A 21734-nucleotide genomic window follows, 5' to 3' on the forward strand; every position below is an offset into this window, starting at 1 on the left:
TACCATTATTACCGTCTCAAACTTTACAATAACAGTGTATTTTGTAAACACAGATTTAATAATTTTGGTGTGTAAGCACAAGTGTAAAGGAAAACTTTTTTAGGGATAAAACAAAACTACAAATACACCATTTGTAAATATGAGAATAACTCGAAAAAAAATTAGTAAAATTAAGTCCAGAAAGGCTTATAAAATGTTTTATTTATTTTGTAATGCATTCAATGACATTTAAAAAATCATGAATTGTAATAAATTTATTGTAATTGTTAAATTCCTGAATTTAAAGTCCCCCTTGTTTCATTTTGTTGTTTTTAGATTTATAACAATCCCGGATGCACTTTATTCTGTTAAACGTTCATTCTTAGTAAAATATTATGAAATCAGGAATGTAATTCAAGAATCAGTACTTCGTGTTCGACTTCTCCCATTGAAAGAAGACGTTCTACAATCAATATTAATATGATTATTAATTATTATTATATGGCCTATATAAAATACATATACCACGCCTTTTAAACAACTTTTTATATCAAAGCATTCTACACCAAATAATCAGTCACTTTCGCTAAGTAGCTCACTTGTTGCAATGAGTCTCAAAAATTCTGGCAAAAACAGGCTGTATTTGCTCCAGTATATCAGTTGTTAACATTCCCCTCTGTTTCATCTTATATGCAGATGCATTGCATTCTCTTATTAATCTAGATGCAGCATAAGATGCAGCTATTGGAGGAGACAATGCACTCTCGCTGCTCCCTGCACAAATACCCCACCACCAAAATACAGCCAGTGCTCCGCATAATAGGTCACCTTGACCACCGCATCGTCTTCCAGAACCTGCCAATCCACAGGACACTGCTTCTGTACCTTTATGCCCATCCGCAATCACATCCTTTGCTCCTTTATGTAAAATCACTATGTTTTTCCCAAGTGCATCGGCCAGATGTTTAACATCGTTGGCTTTAACCATTGGTGTGGGTTGAACACTCTTTTCGAGCACCCCTTTCACAAGACGACTAAACTCCATTGCATTAGGAGTAAGGATCGCCCCTGGATACTCTTTTATGACATCAGGCTTTTGACTAATCAAAAACAATCCATCCGCATCAATTACCAATGGCTTTTTCATATCACGACAAATCGAGATCAATTCAACAATCGTCTTAAATATCTTCTCATCTCTACCAAGACCCGGACCAATGATGACCACATGCAAGCGATCAAGCCACGGTCTTATTTGTTTAATCGCATCATATTGATCTAAAACCGGATGCACAATTGGTTCAGGACTAAACGATTTCAGAGGAATGCTTGCTTCTTTCGCACAAAATATGTGCACCAAATCACATCCTGTGCGGAGTGCACTCATTGCTGCATAATATGGTGCACCAGTATATTCGGTACTACCCCCAAATATACCTATTCGACCATCTTGGCCTTTGTATTTGGTATTATTTAAATTTGGAATTATTCTCCTTATTCCTTTTAACATACGCTCATCGACTGATACTGATGTAGACATGGCGGAAACTAATAAAAGTTTTATCGAATTCCTGTGGGCAAAACGAATAATACCAAGACCCATTCCCTAACTTGGTAACAAGTTGATTTTAGTTACAATATTTTTCTGTTACAGCTAAAATATAACTGATGATATGAACAGATACTTTCTCTAATACATGTGTATACCTTATTTCTTATTACAAAGAAGCTTCTTATATCAAATAATAACGAATAGGTTAATATTACCAAGATACAAAGTACATAGGAAAATACAATATTATTTATAATGGTTTTATTATATAATTAATGATCCGTATAAAATTACCTTTATTATCGAAGGAGAAATCGAATATAAGCATCCAAATACACAATATGATAAAAATATCAAGCTATAACCTATAACCTATTTTGCAAGAGCAAAATCAATTTGTTTTCTGCACCTTCGCGTATAATATGCAATAGCATTAATTTTCTCAAAAGCGGAACCTCGTTTGATAACATAAAATAAGACAATATAACAACAACTAAAAATTTTTCAACGAAATAGTACGAAACTGTGAACAAATGCGTATATACAACTGAATATATTCGAAAACAATTGTCACCTCAATATCAGTAAATGACGTTTCATTACGCTATAAAGTAACTCGTATACTCATTTGTCAATTAGAAATGGAAAATTTCAGGCAACAACAAACTTGACGAATCACGTTCAAAGCAGTATTCAGAATGGCAAGTAGTGACGTATCAGAATGTATATTATAACCATCTTACCTGAAATATAACCTCAAATTCGGTGTCACATTATCGCGCACGTTCTTCCTTTAGAGTTTCAAACAAACAGCGTATACATAAAATGAGGCGTACATATTTCAACTGACAAGACTATTATAACTTAAGTTAAATTACATTATATAAAGCGAATAAAATGATTGTACTAGTGAAACACTTGAATGAAACACGTGTAGCAAGAATGAACTATCACGTGGTACTAACGTAATGCTACGTCACTACGCTCGTAGTATTACTGTAGTACTACTATAGTAATTACGAATGAACTTGGCCCTTGTCCATTCATAAGTCACAAAAATGAATGAAACTAGTGTAATATTTAAGTTTCAACGTAATCTAATAATACTGTTCGAGTCAATTTAAATAGTAAGAGAATAAAAATGTCTTATATACTTATAGCATACCTAATTTCATATATATTTAAAATTTGTAAATATAGATTTGCACTTCTTCATTGGAAATTAATATTATGTCCCATTACGATACATTTTAAATTACCTAGATTCGTTTTCAAAGTCACATCAAGATTTCAATGTTAATAGGCACTCGATTCATTACGATATCAGTATTCATGATATGCGAGCACTATATGGAAAAATTTTAAAAGTACATTTTTTTTATTGTTCCGCAAAAAATATAACACTAATATGATAAGTATATATGAGGTTCAATGAAATATATTTTTATGCTTTCTCTTCCATATGTTTTACTTTATAGCATGCGTAAATTTGAACTCGGACATGGCTCGTTTAGAAGTAGATAGAATTGTGAAAGAATATTACTGTCATTATTCTATAGGTACATACGTACATGCGCATTTACTTATGCAATTCCATTTAACGGATAAGGGAATCAGTTTTATCGACTAATCTTTTTACATCTATTTAATCCTCTTCCAAAGACCTGCAATATTAAATATATTAAAATAATCACCCGTATAAATGTATACATATGCGTATACACTTTATTTAAAGTATATATAATTATTAGTAGTTGTAAACTAAGTAAAGATTTTGATATTTAAAAAGTTTCATGGTCGATATTTTATATAATTTGATTGAATTTATGACACGTTTTTTCTAAAACCTTATTACGGTCGTAGCACAAAGTTTTCCCGAATATCTGCTTCCACTACTTGTAGAATATTTCTAATATTTCAATGTTATATATTCAGGAAGAATCTACTGTGCGAGTTGATTGGATTAAACGAAATCTGAGTGTAAACCATAAAAATTATATAATATTGTCAGCGATTGATACGCCATTTATCTTATCACACTTCCTACGATGAATTTGATCGATCTGGCTATTGAATTCATTAATCAGGGAATAATAACATGCACGTCAAATTGTTTTCATTCTATATTCTTTGATAGTCTTATTCCGGACGTATTTATAATTTCGTGTGGCAGGTGAGAACAGAACAGTGCGTTTCCGATCGCCTTGGCATTTAGATTGTCCTTTACCATAGAAACCAGAGCCAACATGTACGTACTTACTTCTTTCCAATGTAAACCTGAAGGGTATTTAATTCCATCCAAATTCGCGCATATCTTATTTCATTCTTCTGCCTTTTTGTCCGTTTCTTCAAACAACTTTTTAAAATAACTTCTAAACTTTTGACCAATTTTAAAAGAACTTTCTCATCGAATCATTAAAACGAAACAATCCAAATAAGCGGCCCTCCACTTACCCACTCTCCTAACTTGTGGCGAATTATTTTAAACGTTTTATAGTTTTCACTGGCAGACTTCTAATTGCTACGCACAAAATGGCTGTCATCGAGATCCTTTGCGCGTTTGTTGTGTCCCTACTCGCCCTTTATTATTACGTGGTCACACCGTACGAATATTGGAAGAAACGTGGAATTCCTGGGCCCGAACCGCTGCCGCCGTTTGGTAACTTCTTACCTGTGATACTGGGAAAGATATCAATAGGCGACCAAATGGCGAGATTTTATCAAACGTACAAGCATTTACCAGTATTTGGTATTTATGTACGGAGACAACAAGTTTTAGCGGTGAACGATCCTGATTTAATCAAGACTGTTCTCATAAAGGACTTCTCAAAATTCTCGAACCGTGGGATTGCCTTGAACGCAGTGGTAAGTACCTAGGATATATAATTTCAGGATAGTCCAATTTTCCATAACTACCTATAATTGTGCTAAAATAATTAACAGAGTAAACGATTCTCATGAAACTTGACTTACATTTGAAGAGAATCGTCTATAAAAGTAATCGGTTTCGCTTTAGATATGCACTTACGATTGACTGAATTCTGGTAGACTAAAATTTTTGCTGAAACCTGATTAAAAATTTGTATAAAATTTACGATAGCTCGAATAATATATCACGCAGGTTTATATGAATGTAGTTAGGTTCAGTATTACCAGGTTTACTTTCTTTGTTTTAGATGGTCAGTTTGTCTAGACTGATATTAAAATTTCTCAATATAAATCTTCCAATCCTGCAATCTTTCTGTTGGCTACTTAAAAATAAGCTAAAAATAATGTTATCGGATTGACTCACTCGTTTCAAGATTACCATTTTCATACCGTTACCGATGATACAAATGATTTCGAAATTTCCGTGTTTAGGAAATCGAAATGTACAGTAATTAAGAACAGCTGTCTAATAACGATTAAGATTCATTTCCTGGAAGAACTGAAGAGAATTGACCAATTTCGGAAAAATTGAAACCAAACGGCGTAGATATGTAATTGATCACGTCTCTATCAATCAATATCTAGACAATGAATAACAGTCACTTACTTCTGATTAAAGATCATCTCGTAAATGTTCGAGAATATATGAAATTGACAATGATACGGGTTATCAAAAGTTCTCGAGAGTATTTGCATTGATCCGGCAATACGTTTTAATTGTCACTGGAAAATTTAGTTGACTCAAATATTATATAATTTGGTTGACATATATTATTCACTTGATCCTAACGAAGAAAATGATTAATCAATAACTAAAATAATCATTTAATTATGCTTGATAAATTTGGATAAATTCTCGTTAATCTCATACATTATGTAAATTTTACAGTTAATCAGTATCATATCGGTCATTGTTAAGCGATAACCAAATAAGATTGATAAAGCGTTCGACTATTATTAGAAATTAGCATTTGACCAGGTAATATGGTAACGCGAAAATGTCTGCACCTTTAACCGAGCCGTATTTTTCAAATACAGGCAGAACCACTTTCTCAACATCTCTTCGCCCTGGAGACCAAACGATGGCGTCCCCTGAGAGCAGGACTCTCTCCGATATTCACCTCTGGCAAGTTGAAGGAGACGTTCTCCATGATTCTCAGTTGTTCCGACACTCTGGAAAAATATCTAGATTCGCTGGTATCGAGGGGAGAGCCCATCGATATGCGAGAAGTTACGGCCAAGTTTACTACCGATGTGATCGGCACCTGCGGCTTTGGAATAGACATGAACGCCATGTCGAGCGAGCAATCAAAATTCCGCGAAATAGGACGAGAATTTTTCGGTCCTGGCTGGAAGCAGATACTAAGGATCAGACTTAGAGAGAGCCTATCCGGATTGTACACCCTTCTGGGTTACATACTGCCACGAGACGAAACCACTACCTTCTTCACGAAGGTTGTCATGGATGAGATCGAATACCGTAAAAAGAACAACATCGTCAGGCTAGATTACATCAATGCGCTTATGGACATTCAGAAACATCCCGAAAAGTTCGATTTTGGTAATCGCTCATTCTTCACTGATTATTATCCGCTGTTACATAATCGAAACTGTCATATTCATGATTCCCGTGTACACTTTTTCAGAAATAACGGATCATTTGCTAGCTGCGCAAGCGTTCGTCTTCTTCGTAGCTGGCTTCGAGACCTCCGCCACAACGATAGCCAATGCCCTTTACGAGCTGGCCCAGAATCAGGATGTGCAGGATAAATTGCGAAGCGAAATCAGGGAGCATTTTGATACACACGGTGGAGAATGGCATTACGAGAATATTAAAAAATTAACGTGCTTGGACGGCGTTTTTAAAGGTTTGCACGAAACGTAATATACCCCTGTTTGTATTATCCCTCTCGTAGCATTTCCATATTTCATAAAGAATTCAAAATATTACATTTGTTCCCTTTTCTTCTTCGCAGAAACCTTAAGAAAATATCCGCCAATAACAGTCATAATGAGGAGAAGTATGGAGGATTATACTTTCGAAGACCTGAAGCTCACGATACCAAAAGATACAAAGATTTTCATTCCTATCTACGCGATACATCACGACCCCGACATTTATCCAAATCCTGATGCGTTCGATATCAATCGATTTAAAGGAAACGTTGCAGCTGAGAGGCACCCTATGTATTACTTGCCTTTTGGCGATGGCCCAAGGAATTGCATTGGTACGTAAGAAATTATAATATTAAATTCTATCTTTGGTCCCTGAACGAAGATCTTAGTAACTTAGTATCGCGTTGGAAGTAGATTCAACGCTGTTTACTCAACTGGTTCTTCTATCAGTTATAAAAATTATTTGATCCATTTATGATTATTTAAATAGTCACATAACGCACGTCATCGGTATCGAGTTTGTACTTCTCTTGAATTTTCATTACATCACTTTCAATTTCACAGTAATACCTATCGTCCAACTTATTACTGTAAACATAGCCAGTTTTTCTTCACTAACGAAGTAACTTTTTCCTCGTGATAATATAATATCAAAATGACAATAGCATAATGCAATATTCAGGGAAATGTCGACCCAAATATTTCCTGTACCATTACAGGAAATGTTACAATATTACAATAAGCGCTGATTACCCAATTTCTACTTAATTATTGTACAATCACTATCATGGGATCGTAGTAATCGTAGTCGTCGAACAACGAAACGGTCGTTCCCCTCGAAGAAGTGTAATTAAATTGTTTTACTTATCTCGCAGGTGCACGATTCGCGGTCTACCAGACTAAAATCGGACTGATAAAGATATTGCGCAACTACAAGGTCGATGTGTGCAGTCAAACGCAAATTCCGTATATAAATCAACCACGTACGTTCACGTTGACACCCAAACACCAGATCACGCTGAAAGTGACAAAACTAGAAAGCTAGTAAATCGCATCTCTGCCATTCCTCAAGATTATTTAACCTGAAGATATTATTTAATAAATTACTCGATCAAATAATCCACGAACAATCAAAACGCTTTCAACATACATGTGTACAGAGTGATTCCTCCAGGATGAAAAGACAATGTTTTACTTCGGAGGGTCTTTCAAAGTATACCACGTTATTCTAAATCAGGCGTATCAAGGACCATATTAAATATTATGTATTAGATCGCGGGCCGTAAAACAAAAAAAGAAACAACTTGTTCTCTCAATTCATTTTTCTTAAACGTTCCTTTATATTTTCCCCCACAGGCTGATAATGCTCTGTGGCAAGTTCACAGATCATGGAACAAGTTCATATAAAATCATATTAATATTATTACTTTGACATGAAATCAGGAAACATTAAAATATGAATAATGGAGAGTCAAGTTTAATTTATCACGCTTCGAGCAAATATCGAGTTTAATAGTGCGTTGAAAATTGTTGAATAATAAGTCCAACCAAAATAATACGACGTCGTATCATTACGAAGCATTGATCTATCTTACTTCAATTATCTCGCTAGATAGATAATAATCGGGTGGTCAGATGGGTGTAGAGTTAAAAATATTCTGGCTCCACACGAGGAATACAAGTGGTGCTCTATCACGGTCAAACGTAATAATTGTGATAAATTCTATAAGAGAATCATGAACTTCAGCACTGGATGTAAGTAACTGCGCACTAATTCACATGTCTCTTCTTGTTGTCGCATGACCTAGTATAACCTTGTATTAATGCGTTCCTTGATTTATAAACTTGTCACAGAGAACATTATCCAACGGCGGGGGAAAAATGTAGACTTGAAAAAGAATCAACAGACCTTAAAATCACTCGTGTGTCTCCAACTTTGATTTCTTCTCTGAAACGGAATACCTTCCGTTCGTTCAAACTCTTCAGAAGAAACCGAGTCGGTTGCTATATGAGGATCGCGCTGCGTTCACTAACAATTTCCTTTTAAAAAGGGATAGAAAATCCGCAAAAATCACACGCTATACAAGAACCATGACGCTGCTAAAGAGAAAAATCATTCCTTGTCCCTCGAAGTTTAGAAATTGTTTAAGAAGATATATACCTAAAACTGTTCGTAAGTTATAAATATGTTTGTAATCATTATTGTATTTAATAGCATCGACTAATGTATATTCTATTTTAAGATGAGATAACGTAAAAATGATTATGTATTCTCTCATGATTATATTTTATAATTATTTTACTTTCCTCCGAGATCATTGTGGAGAACAATTTGAATTTTTTTAAATATATAGACGAACAAAATTAATAACACAGGACATATATTAGCATATGATTATTTTATATAATAACTTATACCAGGAGAAGAGATTAATCACCGGTTAAATATGAATAGGAGGGAAACTATTATTCAGGAACAATGGTTCACCATGAGACGGCAGTTTAAATATAGCAATGTCATACAAAGTGGCATAAAACATTCATCGACACCTGTAGAGTACATCTAAGAATATTTAAAAATATACGCGCAAGATCTTCCCTTGCTTTTTCTTCGGATAGATTATACTACAATTTTCCGACACTGTGAGATCGACTTTCTGTGGCATTCTTACATTATAATGTTTACAGTTCATCGTGATATCGGAGACAAATCCAGCAATCTTACGTGTTTATAAAATGAACAGGAGACGTAGTTGTGGATAGTGGGAGGAAGAACAGAGATTATAATATACTTGCCTTTATAACGGTTTCTGCATTTCCTTCGCTAACAGTGCTTCTCTGATAGTGAACAGTACTTCACGTAACCGAATACTGTTAATTATCTAAAGTAAGTTAATAATTCGTTCGAATGCATAGTAATAGTCATACAAATGCATAGTAAGTATAATAAATACGATCATAACAATATAACGAGTAGACGAATGCTCTATTGTGAAGAAATTTTAAAAGCAGTCTGCATTGCGATACGATTAAATAATTGAATTAAAAATTGAAACGTTGTAATATAATAATTAATACATTTGTAACATAAATACAGATATAATTTTTACATTTGCATCAAACTTTACGCTCACACCGTTCTATGCGCGTAGCAATCAACTCTGATTTATTGCAAAAGAATCGGGGATAGACCTGAATGTATAGTTATCGTTAATCAATACGAAGCGTCATCTCTTCCGATGAACGATAATCATATATCGACAATTTGATATTCAACGAACAATTAAATACATCGAGTGACATAATATGTGTTGTATAAATAAAAGGACGGAAAATTGACGCGCGATGAATAAAGTATTTAGTATAAAATGTAACCAACGTTTAATTAAAGATTATCAGCCCTGCATTTTGCAGCGCGCAACTAATTGAGGTTGATCTTTGCCTGAACCACGGATAAGATAAAAATGTGCCTCATCCTGGGAATTATCTACGGTGCCATTGCGGTGGTTGTCGCGTTCTATTATTATTTAACGGCGCGTAACAATTTCTGGAAGAAGCTCAAAGTGCCGGGACCAAAACCCGAACTCGCCTTTGGGAACATTCGAAAGGTAATGTTCGGGCAAGAGTCGCTGGCAGACTTTCTGACGGGGATATGGAACGAATACAAGAATGAACCTTTCGTTGGGATATTTTTAAGAAGAGATCCCGCCTTGATTATCCAAGACCCTGATCTCATAAAGGATGTTCTGATCAAAGACTTCTCAACGTTCGTGGACCGAGAATTCCTGGCAATTGATCCGGTAAGTAGAAAATGTTATCCGTCTATCGCGATGAAATTTTACCAACAAATTCACAACACGTTGTCAATTGCTGTAATAATAACTACGGTGTATAACGAACTGCGTTTTTTCTCTCTGAACAAAGGCAGACCCGTTGAGCGACCACTTGTTCGTTTTAAAGGAGAAAAAATGGCGTCCGTTGAGAACCCAACTCTCCCCGGTATTCACGTCCGGTAAGCTGAGAGGAACATTCCGCTTGATCCTCCAGTGTTCCAATCAGCTCGAGAGTTACTTGGACAAATTGGTGGAGAAAAATGAACCAGTGGAGGTGCGAGAAGTGGCCGCGAAGTTTACCACAGACGTGATCGGTAGCTGTGCGTTTGGGCTCGAGATGAACTCTTTGTCGGACATGGAAAGCGACTTCCGGCGGATTGGCAGGCAAATCTTTGCCACTGATATTATAAAAGTAATAAGGATCAGAATGAAACAGATCGTGCCATGGTTGAACACTTTAATAACTCGTATAGTGGGGCCGAGCGAGGTGACAAGTATGATCATGAAAATCACGCGTGAGACGATAGAATACAGAAAAAAGCACAATATCGTTAGGCCGGATTTTATGAACATACTTTTGGAGCTGAAGAAACATCCCGAAAGGCTTGGTGACATTGGTTAGTCTGCGTGACAAATTTAACATGTAGATCAAGATAATTTCACTTCAAATATCTGCGGTCTGTTCTTGTTACATTTTAAATGCCGTGAATGCACCTAATGTCTGTCTCTCAATTTTTTCGTTCTTTTACAGAATTAACGGACGGTTTATTAGCAGCGCAAGCATTTGCCTTTTTTGCGGCTGGCTTCGAAACATCTTCGACAGCAATCAGCAATGTGCTCTACGAGCTGGCATTTAACCACGAAGTTCAGGATAAGCTACGAGCGGAAATCAAAGAGTTCGAAGAGGAAAATTGTGGGGAGTGGAAGTACGAAACCATCAAGCAAATGAAATACCTGAATAAAGTATTTCAAGGTGATTAAGCTTTACCTGTAACGTGAAATTAGTTAGGGAAATTACTAATTGTATTAAATGTAAAAGCTTATCGAGCGGTTTCCGATCGATACTGTCATTTATCCTTAATCTTATCCTATTCACAGAAACGCTAAGGAAGTATCCAGGTTTACCAGTTTTGAGCAGAAAGGCGATAGACAATTACACATTCGCGGGTACCAAACTAACAATTCCTAGAGGCACACTGGTCTGGATACCTGTATATCCCATTCACATGGATCCCACTACTTATCCAGATCCTCACAAGTTCGATCCTGAAAGGTTCTCGGATGAAAAGGTAAATAAAAGGCATCCTATGCAGTTTATGCCATTTGGACACGGCCCAAGAAACTGTATTGGTAAGTACAAAAATACGTAATACGAAAAATTCCATTCACTCGATCTTTTCCTCAACTTGGAACAATTTGTTTCAGGTGGACGTTTCGCGATCTATCAAACGAAAATTGGACTAATTAAAATTCTTCGTAAGTACAAGGTCGACGTTTGTGAGAAAACCCTATATCCTTACAAGTTCAATCCATTCGCGTTTATATTAGCACCCATGGGTGGCGTTTACTTGAACATAACTAAATCAGAAAACTAACACAACTACTGCACAATAATAGAACTTTCCATTTCAAAAAAATAGATATCGCGACTGTGAAAACGCTATGATTATGAAGAAGGAACTTTTCATTAGAAAGCGTGCAATTAATAAATGATAACATTATTTAAATATTTAAAAACATACGATAAAAATTTCATACATGTATCATGAATCTCTTAGTAAAGTCATCTTATATAATCATGTCAATCATATATCAATATATATTATAAATAAACATATAGAATATGAAAAGGTTAAGATTCTTGTATCCTGCCACTAATTAAGAATGCTATAAAGGGAGGACACCAATCTTCGAAATTTGGTGTTCTTTTAATCTTGCACACCGATATATACGTATAGCACAACCGAGTACCTCGCAACGGTTGAAACATAAGAATATAATCCAACTCTTATCCAATATCTACGAGTCGAAGTAATATAGTTGCGATTAAGATTACACTCTATCTTAAAACGTTCTGTGCGGGACCAATTTTTAGATACATTAATCTCACTCTTTGCGATTAAATAGCTTTTCTTCTAGCGTGTACTTTACAATTTTTACGATAGCACGGGGACCATAATTATCAGAGTTTAAGATGCATAATAAAACAAAGCAATAAATTTCACTTTTTAGGAGCTCATGTTACAAGTTTACTTGCATCCCTCGTTTCGAAATGAGAGTTTCAAATGACCCGGACGGAAAGTTCAGCGTGAGGCTCTGGGATGTGTAAACAACTTCTGGAGAAATCCTCTTACTTACTTATCAGTAGAGAGTCTTGCGTTATCATCGTTGTATCATTCTTCTGAGCGTACAGTCAACTTCACTCTTCTTATCGAGTAATTGGCGCTTTTAAACAATGAAGAGAAAGAGTGCGATCGCACCATCTGGCACTCAACTGGTTAAGTTAGTAGTCGCGAAGCAGGTCAGTTGTGGTACACATGCACTTATTCTATTGCACATTTATGCCTTATTGTCTAGTTTATATTACTCTTTTTTTTTATTATTGCAACCACCAGTATTTTTGCGAGTTTGTTCTGTGGTACATTTATATGACGTTGCACTGGTGGTTTATAGCGTCGTTTATCATTGTTTCAATTATTTCGCTGATATTCGGTAACAAGTTGATGGGTCTGTAATTTGCAGGATTGCTCCCGTCTTTGCACTTTTTCTTGATGGGGATTGTTTTAGCTGTTTTCCATTCGTGTGGGTAGTAAATTTTATTGAGGCAGTTGTTGAAGAAGAGTAGTATAGTATTTTTTCTATCGTGATATTTGGTATATTGTCAAAGCTGGCTAATTTTTTGTTGCTTAATTCCTTTATTGTGATATGAAGCTTTGTGTGAGTTGTAAAGTAGTTTGTCGGTACATGGTTTCTTCTTTGAGCTGGTTTATCTTGAGTTTAATAATATTTGATAATTGTCCAACTCCTGGTGTGCTGTTTTACATGTGTACCGCTTCGAAGTGAGCTCTAAGTTTATAATTTTGTATTTGTGTCTGCGATGGTTGTTATGTTGAGTGTTGTTGCGAGTTGTATTTTAGGGTTTAATGTTTGCTTTTGTCAATAGCTCTGCGCTGCAGTGACTGGTGTTTATAGGCTCGGTGATAGTTGCTTCTTTTCTCCTAAATATAAGTATTCGCTTACTGATTTGTAAAAAGTTCTTTTTATCTGTTGCTTTATTTCATTGAGTTTTGTTTTCAGTGTTGTTGTTTCTGTTGTTTTTCGGGGGGCGAAATTTTGTATCCCGGTTAGTATTTTATTTCTTCTGTTATGTATTTATCGGTAGAGTTTCTACGTCTTCTATTGCTTGCGTTATATTAGTATACGTTAATTTGAGTTGTTTGTCGATTTCATTATTCGTTATGTTTCTATTATTAGTGATGACTGCTGGGTTGTCATTTTCCATGAGGAATTTCCTGCATTTATTTCAGTCCGTCTTCGTTTAGGTTTAGTTTTTGGTTTTGTTTTTCATTTTCTATTTCTATGTTTTTTAGATTGTTCATTCGTATTTGGATCATCGCTGCTCTGTACTTAGCAGACCCTGCCTTAAACGCGAGGATGTTAGGGACAGGTCAGGAAATCATATATATAGAAACGGAAAGGAGGAACTGTGCACTTTCGGGAAACCGTGGATATTGTTGTATCTCTAATGGCGAGTGTCGAAGGACCGTCACACAACAAACACACCAATTTCATTATCTCAACACTTTGTCACTGGCACATGTAAATAGTTTCTCGAGGACACATATGCACCTATTGGCATAATATTGAGGATATTTATAGCAATATTGCAAATGCCATTGTATATGAGACTTAATTCGAATCTTATCATTTATTAAACAAAAGATAAACAAATATTGTGAAGTTACCAACAACCTATTTTAACGCATACAGTCTTATGAACGCACACGTTTCCAAATAAAATCCGCGGTAGTGGTATCGGTACTTTTATTACAAATATTTGGAACCGACTAACTCGATAGCTGGTTATATATAGAAGAACATGTTATACGAAGTGTTGAATTTGACATGACAGAAAAATGAAGAATAAGATACCAGATTGTACATCACAAATCATCATGAGTCAACAGGTTCCACTATCCAAGAAGGGATGGAGAGATTTGGATGCTATATATGTACGCAAGTGCTGCGTGAAACAGTCAAAACAACAGTGCGTCCGAGGTCTTCCTACGTGACGCGTCTCTTTACTAACTTGAGGACTTTACTCGCGCCGTGGAAAAACTATAAACAATTCAGGTATCGAAGCGTAGATTACTAAATTCTTTTGTTTCTGGCATAGGTATTATTGAAATTCTTTAAATAAAATTGCGCAAATCTGTCTACATTCTATCATTTATCTCGCTGTTCCCAATTAATTATCGGATATACACTTATAAGCTAAAAGTTTATCAGAAACATTACAGTTTTAAATCCACAAATATTATAGTAAAAGGTTGGTCTCAAATAAGATATTGCTTGATGTACGTGAAAATAAAAATTTGTATGTCCGATATTCGTGCAGGTTTAAAATTATATTTGATATGATTGGGAATCAAACATTGAACCCACTTTGATTCGATGATTGTTTTATTATTTTCAGTTGGCTATTGTTTTTTTCCTATTGTAGCGTCTAATTAAATTCACATCGTCCAGTCAGAGGTACGACTACAATAAGAAAAAATGGTTACGTCCTTGGAGATCTTCTGCGGTATCGCAGCGATTCTCATCGGACTTTACTATTATTACACGGCGCATTTCAACTTTTGGAAAAATCGCGGGGTCGCGGGTCCAGAACCGGTGCCAGTGTTCGGCAATGTTTTTAAGCCAATGTTCATTCAAGAACCGATCGCGAACTTTATGTTGTCTCTGTGTCGCAAGTACAGAAACGAACCTATGATCGGGATATTTGTGAGGAGGACACCAGTTCTCATCGTCCAGGATCCTGAGCTGATTAAAGAAGTCTTAATCAAGGACTTCCCAAAATTCGCGAACCGTGGATTCTTAAAAAATGAGATAGTAAGTGAATACGTAAATAGATATCTAATACAAAACATTTGCCAGCCGTATTTACGCGTATTCGATGATCATAGGCGGAACCACTGTCCCAGCACCTTTTCTCAATAGAAGCGAAAAGATGGAGACCACTAAGGATGCAATTATCCTCGGTGTTCACATCAGGAAAACTGAAGGGAACCTTCTCGTTGATTCTCGATTGTGCCAAGCAGCTCGAGGAATACTTGGACGTTCTGATCGCGAAAGGGGAGCCGATCGAAGTGCGAGAACTCGCAGCCAAGTTCACCACCGACGTGATCGGTAGCTGCGCGTTTGGCATCGAAATGAACTCGCTGTCCGACAAAGAGAGCGAGTTCCGCCGGATGGGCAAAGAGATATTCGCCACCCACTGGGTTGCGCTGTTGAAACTCCGTATGAAGGAATGCGTGTCGGACTTTTACAATCTCCTCGGTTACATTTTGCCCTACGACAAAGTGACCAAGTTCATCGAAAGGCTTACGATCGAAACGATAGAATATAGAATAAAGAACAACATTGTTAGGCCTGACTTTATGAATGCCCTGATAGAACTGCGAAAGCATCCTGAGAAAGTTTCCGACATCAGTGAGTACACGAGACGTACATTTAAAAGTTCCATCTTGGCGAACGAGTTCCGCTGCAAACGCGCTGCTTCCATTTTTCAGAATTGACAGACACTTTGCTCGCCGCGCAAGCGTTCGTCTTTTTCGCAGCTGGCTTCGAAACGTCTTCCACCACGATCAGCAACGCGCTGTACGAATTAGCGTTGAATCCAGACATTCAGAAGAAGTTACGGGCGGAAATCAAGGAATTCGATAAGAAAAATGACGGAGAGTGGAGATACGAGACCATAAAGGAAATGTCATATCTGGATAAAGTATTTAAAGGTGATCATAATTTTAAGTGACGTACAAGGAAGCAATTTATAAATACACCTTTGCGTTTTCACCAAATTTGACAATCTATTCGTTCTGTTTGTAGAAACGTTACGGAAATATCCACCCCTGCCAATGTTGCACAGGGAAACGACCGAGAGCTATACCTTTGAAGGGACGAAAGTCTCGCTGCCGAAAGGCACGAAAGCATGGATACCCACGTTTGCCATTCACAGGGACCCATTTATCTATCCAGACCCAGAAAAATTCGATCCTGAAAGGTTTTCTACGGAAGCAGTAAGAGCAAGACATCCTATGCATTACTTACCCTTCGGCGATGGCCCAAGAAATTGTATTGGTGCGTACATAAAAGATGACTGATATTGTTTAAAAATATCCTCGGACGTGCATAATATAACATTGTATAATTGTAATTTTTACTTTTTTTTTCAGGTTCACGTTTTGCAATTTATCAGTCAAAGATTGGATTAATAAAGATCCTCTCTTCTAACAAAGTTAATGTTTGCGAGAAAACAGAGATTCCGTACAAATTTAATCCAATTGCATTTGTAATGTGCCCGAACCACGGATTATATCTAAAAATAACTAAAGATTTAAGTTAAGTTTACCTATCGGTATTAAATAATTTTTAGGTGTGTTATCTATATACATTTACATATGTTTATAATTGATTTTTCTAGCCACTGTATTACTGAATACTTGTGCACGCTATATTATTATTCTTTTAAATAAATAAATAACAAAAATGAAGATCCGATGATTATGTTCAGTTCAGCGGAGCCGCTAGTTTCGTTTCCTTCTAGAAATTCTGCACGAGAGAAGACTTTGGATGTTACATTAACCAGTTGTTTGCGTATTTCAGAATACTTGTATTTTTATTATAAATTGACCAGTCATCCTTGTACCCTCCACTGTAATTGTCATTTAATAACAGAGTGTACATAATGTACAATAATTCAATACGAAACTGGTAATATCATACACGTATTTATGCAAACGTATTATGTAAATTTATATAATAGAGTTCCAATCAAAATCATTGAACTACTTGTTTATTTATTTGTTATTATTTATTGTTATTTATTATTATATTTATTTGTTATTATTTATTGTTATTTATTATTATATTTATTTATTATTATTTATAATAAATGTGAATCTTTTTTCCTACTCTATCGTACTAATTAAATATTATCTTAATAATATCCTTCAACCAAAACAAACCGATTGACACATTCACTCATAAAATTATCTCCAAAAACGATGAATTATCGTTAAGTAGCATGAAAGATATATCCAGTTATCCAAAATATATGATAAAGCAGTAAATTGTCGAATCCGTGAATCTCTTCCGCGATGCATAACTTATATACTTGTCTATAAATGTTATATAATGAGCAATAGTACAGTATCAACACATTTATATTAGTACATAAATCGTCTATCTCTGTCACAGTACGTTAATCGTACAATACATAAATTTATTTTGGTCAATATCAATTGCATATCATCTTTGTTGCGTTAGAGTTCACGAATGCTGACCTCTTATTTTTACGAATCGCGATCTAAAGAAGCAACGTTTTCACCAACTAAGTTTAGTACATAACCATCATATTTACATATGTATGTATCATTACCATTCATTTATATTTTCCACTATCAAGCCGGACTTGCATAGTCGGACACAGAGAGTGATAGTTAACAGAAGAAACAACTTCTCTGTGCCTGGATAGAAACAACTCAAGGACGTCGCAGAAAACTTGTGGATGTAAGTTTGTCGAATATTTTATTATCTATTGATTCGCGATTAAACCTTTCAAATTCTTACATATATTTGCATGTATGTAGATATATTATACATGTATATACATTTCGTTTATTACTTCTGTACAGTTCCATTATTCTTAAAATATTAGTCCAAATTAAAAAGATAATTAGTTAGTTAATTAGTAGATGAGAAGAAAATTAGTTTGGCAAACGGCTCATTTTTTCAAGGATTAAGATAATTATTAATCGTGATATAATATTTACTTAAAAAAACCAATACGAGATAAAAATAGATATCCACTTAAGCAATCCACTGCGCAAAAGCTAACGACACGTACTGATTGTGAAAAGTGAGTAATACTATAATCACAAGCGAACAATAATTTCAAAAATTTAATCTGCAGCCTTAAACTTTATGACGCGAAAGTTCCACGCTTGACAATTACAGTGCAAATTAAACGACGTTTCTCGCAGTATTTTTTTTTCGTTCATCATGTCTAACACACATAATGAAGTAATTTGTACGATAAGACGACGAACAACTATTCCTAAATTGCAGTGTATTGCCTCATAAGTTATCTGATATTAATTACGATAGTATACATTCGACCTAAATTGATTGATTATTTAATTACAACACAATTTATGCGCAAGTGTGACGTGTAAAGCGTCAAATTACACAGTTAAAAGCGTTTAACTCGCCTTAGAAATTTATTATTGACGATGAACACGTTAAGTACGCGATTTACGCCTCTCAGCTTTAATACAGTTTAGACTAATCGTTGTAAATTCAAAGTCACAGACGCAAGATGGACTATTTCCAAATTCTCTGCGCGATCGGTGCAGTACTTCTCGCCATTTATTATTACTATACTTCAACGTACGACCACTGGAAGAATCGTGGCATACCAGGACCGAAGCCGAGGGTATTCGTTGGAAACTTTTACGATATCCTGACAGGGAGAATGTCGATAGGCGACAAAATGAAACAACTGTACAACGAATACAAAGACGAGCCAGTATTTGGAATATTCGAGGGAAGAAGCCCTGGTCTCGTTATTAACGATCTGAATCTGATCCAGGATGTTCTCGTCCGTGACTTTGCCACATTCGTAGACCGAGGCTTTCCCATATTCCCAAAGGTATTCGAAACTATTCCCCATACGTAAATACTCCTCGAATAAAAGGTGAAATCTAATTAAATAAAGAACGTTTCGTTCGTTTAAAGGCAGAACCGTTGGGGGAGCATCTTTTCGCTTTGGAGCCGGAAAGGTGGCGACCATTGAGGGCGAAGCTGTCGCCGATATTCACGTCTGGTAAGCTGAAAGACATATTCCCCCTTATAGTGGAATGCGCTGGAAATCTGGAGAGGTACTTGGATAGAATGGCCAAGGGGAACGATCCGGTCGAATGTCGCGATATGGCGGCGAAGTTCACTACCGATGTAATCGGTAGCTGTGCCTTTGGGATCAGCATGGAAGCACTCTCGAACGAGGAGAGCGAGTTCCGTAAAATGGGCAGATTAGTTTTCGCGCCTTGCCTAAGACTGACCATAAAAGAAATCTGCAAACAGTTCACACCGTTCCTGTACAATCAGATTGGCAGAGTACTGCAACCGAAGGGTGTGGACCAATTCTTGGAAGACGTGGTCAGAGATACGATGAAATACAGAGAGGAGAATAACATAACTAGACCAGACTTTATCAACACGCTGATAGAGCTCAAGAACAATCCGGACAAATTAGAGAACGTTGGTAAGCATACCAGCTATACTTCGCTATTCTATTCGTTCTCTATTCCTTCATTTCCATTTTTCCGGAAACTGTGGGAAATCAAATCTTCTTCGACCTTTCAGAATTAACGAACTCGTTGCTCGCCGCGCAGGCGTTCGTCTTCTTTGCGGCCGGATTCGAAACCTCCTCGACCACGATGGCTCACGCTCTTTACGAGTTAGCCCAACATCAGGATGTCCAAGACAAGCTGCGTCAAGAGATCAGAGAGACCTATCAGAGCAATGACGGGAGACTAACGTATCAAGCTCTCAAAGACATGAAATACTTGAACAAAGTTTTCAAAGGTGGGTACAACCGTTTGAAGATAGAATTTCCGTTACTCCACAATTTCATTAACTCGATACGTGTCATTCTTTTATAGAGACGCTAAGAAAATATCCAGTTATACCGGTGCTAACAAGGGTGGCATCAGAGAAATATACGTTTAAGGGCACTAAAATTACTGTAGAGAAGGGCTTGAAAATTTGGATACCAATATACGGAATTCAAAAGGACCCAAATATTTATCCGGATCCTGATAATTTCGATCCTGAAAGATTCGATGACGTTGCTGAAGCTACTAGACACCCCATGACTTTTCTATCCTTTGGTAATGGGCCAAGGAATTGCATCGGTATGTAAATTGGAAGAGAAACGAGTAAAATGTAACAAAATGATTGAAAAATTATTGAAATTGGTACTTTTAGGTGGCCGCTTTGCACATTACCAAAGCAAAATTGGCATCATTACAATCATCCGCAATTATAAAGTGGATTTGTGCGAGGAAACATTAATTCCGTACAAAAGCGAACCGCGGCTATTCGTGTTGACCCCGAAAGATGGAATATATTTGAAAATAACTAATTGTCAAACGTAAAGCGTATGCATGTACAATTTGTACACGACTGTAAACGTTATTGACAAATACTATAATTGCAACGGAATTATCATGTATCCAAACAGTTACTCAATTCTGTTTTTCACTGTTTAGACAACGTCCAGCATCTTTATAGCTGTAAATTAAAAGCTGTGACCCCCCATTAATTATAACAGAATTATATTATATTTTGTAAGTACAGAAAATAATATACTTTTCGAAACATAAAAATATGACTTATTAATAGTTATATATCTCTTCATTTCCACACCAACTTCTTGTTAATGTTCGTCGTTAAATATTACTATGTCATAATGAGTCAACAAATAACTGATCCGACGAAGCCACTCCATATTTTTATATCCTATAATGCAGACTCACGTTCTTAATCATGCAACGAACATAAAAACACAAGACAGAATCTAAACGATAGCTTGCTATATAAAAAAAATGAGTAAACAAAATGATAGAAATAATAAAAATAAGTATGGAAGTTGTTACGAAAGAAAATGCATTGTTAAACGTTGCATCTTCTCTCCTAACAATATCATTTGATATTTCTCCACCATCGAAATAAGATATTATCACTAAATCTATAAATGACACCAGAAGATATCGATTAACTGGCTGATTAATTAACTGTAATAGCAAGAATGTTTCATCACAAAACTTTTTGTAACAAGATTAACGATCTACTACGAAAACCTACTTTCTCGACAATTTTATTCGTTCATTCATTCGAATAATCACTAATTTCTTATTCACGTATAGTTACAGTTTGCTGTTACCTCATATTTTCTAACCAAACATTATTTACAGACATTCAAATTCATCATTATGAAAAATATTTCTACGAATCGCTTTTAAACGCTCTGATAATTATCCTCTCCTCGTGATAAGACCTATTGATTACGCTCTCGTAAAAACAGACGCTAGTAGTGAGATCAGTTAATACCATCTGAAGTTTTACAACGCAAACATCAAAAAAGGAGAGTGCTATTCCGTGTTAGTGAGACTTTATGCACAAAACTGTTACTATTCAGGTATGTATAAAACACTCATATACTTGTTCTCGATAACATGAAACGGAAACACTGTTCTTATATA

At 35.8% G+C, this 21734-nt stretch overlaps 5 protein-coding genes across 6 annotated transcripts; 4 read left to right on the forward strand and 1 right to left on the reverse strand.

The window, feature by feature from the left end:
- Nucleotides 1-180: 180 nt before the first annotated feature.
- On the reverse strand, nucleotides 181-2245 carry Naxd (NAD(P)HX dehydratase). Its single transcript, XM_076897051.1, has 2 exons — nucleotides 2106-2245; nucleotides 181-1550 (listed from the first exon to the last, which is right to left on the reverse strand). The coding sequence occupies exons 1-2, from the start codon at nucleotides 2129-2131 to the stop codon at nucleotides 575-577; spliced, it is 1002 nt and encodes a 333-aa protein (XP_076753166.1). The 5' UTR covers nucleotides 2132-2245; the 3' UTR covers nucleotides 181-574.
- A 1468-nt stretch (nucleotides 2246-3713) lies between these two features.
- Nucleotides 3714-7485, forward strand: LOC143428278 (putative cytochrome P450 6a14). Its single transcript, XM_076903017.1, has 6 exons — nucleotides 3714-3779; nucleotides 4029-4396; nucleotides 5498-6020; nucleotides 6106-6327; nucleotides 6436-6687; nucleotides 7231-7485. The coding sequence occupies exons 2-6, from the start codon at nucleotides 4064-4066 to the stop codon at nucleotides 7398-7400; spliced, it is 1500 nt and encodes a 499-aa protein (XP_076759132.1). The 5' UTR covers nucleotides 3714-3779; nucleotides 4029-4063; the 3' UTR covers nucleotides 7401-7485.
- Nucleotides 7486-9775: 2290 nt separating this feature from the next.
- LOC143428257 (cytochrome P450 6a2) lies at nucleotides 9776-11783 on the forward strand. Of its 2 annotated transcripts, none has more exons than XM_076902984.1 (5): nucleotides 9776-10155; nucleotides 10280-10805; nucleotides 10940-11161; nucleotides 11287-11538; nucleotides 11614-11783. In XM_076902984.1, the coding sequence occupies exons 1-5, from the start codon at nucleotides 9820-9822 to the stop codon at nucleotides 11781-11783; spliced, it is 1506 nt and encodes a 501-aa protein (XP_076759099.1). In that variant the 5' UTR covers nucleotides 9776-9819. The 2 variants fall into 2 exon arrangements, with proteins under 2 accessions (XP_076759099.1, XP_076759107.1); XM_076902992.1 differs by having other exon boundaries at nucleotides 11287-11477; nucleotides 11614-11782.
- Nucleotides 11784-14518: 2735 nt separating this feature from the next.
- Nucleotides 14519-16856, forward strand: LOC143428247 (putative cytochrome P450 6a14). Its single transcript, XM_076902973.1, has 6 exons — nucleotides 14519-14541; nucleotides 14912-15300; nucleotides 15375-15900; nucleotides 15981-16202; nucleotides 16297-16548; nucleotides 16644-16856. Exons 2-6 carry the CDS (start codon nucleotides 14965-14967, stop codon nucleotides 16811-16813), a joined length of 1506 nt encoding a protein of 501 aa, XP_076759088.1. The 5' UTR covers nucleotides 14519-14541; nucleotides 14912-14964; the 3' UTR covers nucleotides 16814-16856.
- Nucleotides 16857-17908: 1052 nt separating this feature from the next.
- LOC143428271 (putative cytochrome P450 6a14) lies at nucleotides 17909-20760 on the forward strand. Its single transcript, XM_076903005.1, has 6 exons — nucleotides 17909-17979; nucleotides 18775-19120; nucleotides 19207-19732; nucleotides 19834-20055; nucleotides 20133-20384; nucleotides 20458-20760. The coding sequence occupies exons 2-6, from the start codon at nucleotides 18788-18790 to the stop codon at nucleotides 20625-20627; spliced, it is 1503 nt and encodes a 500-aa protein (XP_076759120.1). The 5' UTR covers nucleotides 17909-17979; nucleotides 18775-18787; the 3' UTR covers nucleotides 20628-20760.
- The last annotated feature ends 974 nt before the right edge of the window (nucleotides 20761-21734 follow it).

Source organism: Xylocopa sonorina, chromosome 1, assembly GCF_050948175.1.
Source record: "Xylocopa sonorina isolate GNS202 chromosome 1, iyXylSono1_principal, whole genome shotgun sequence".
Taxonomy (NCBI): domain Eukaryota; kingdom Metazoa; phylum Arthropoda; class Insecta; order Hymenoptera; family Apidae; genus Xylocopa; species Xylocopa sonorina.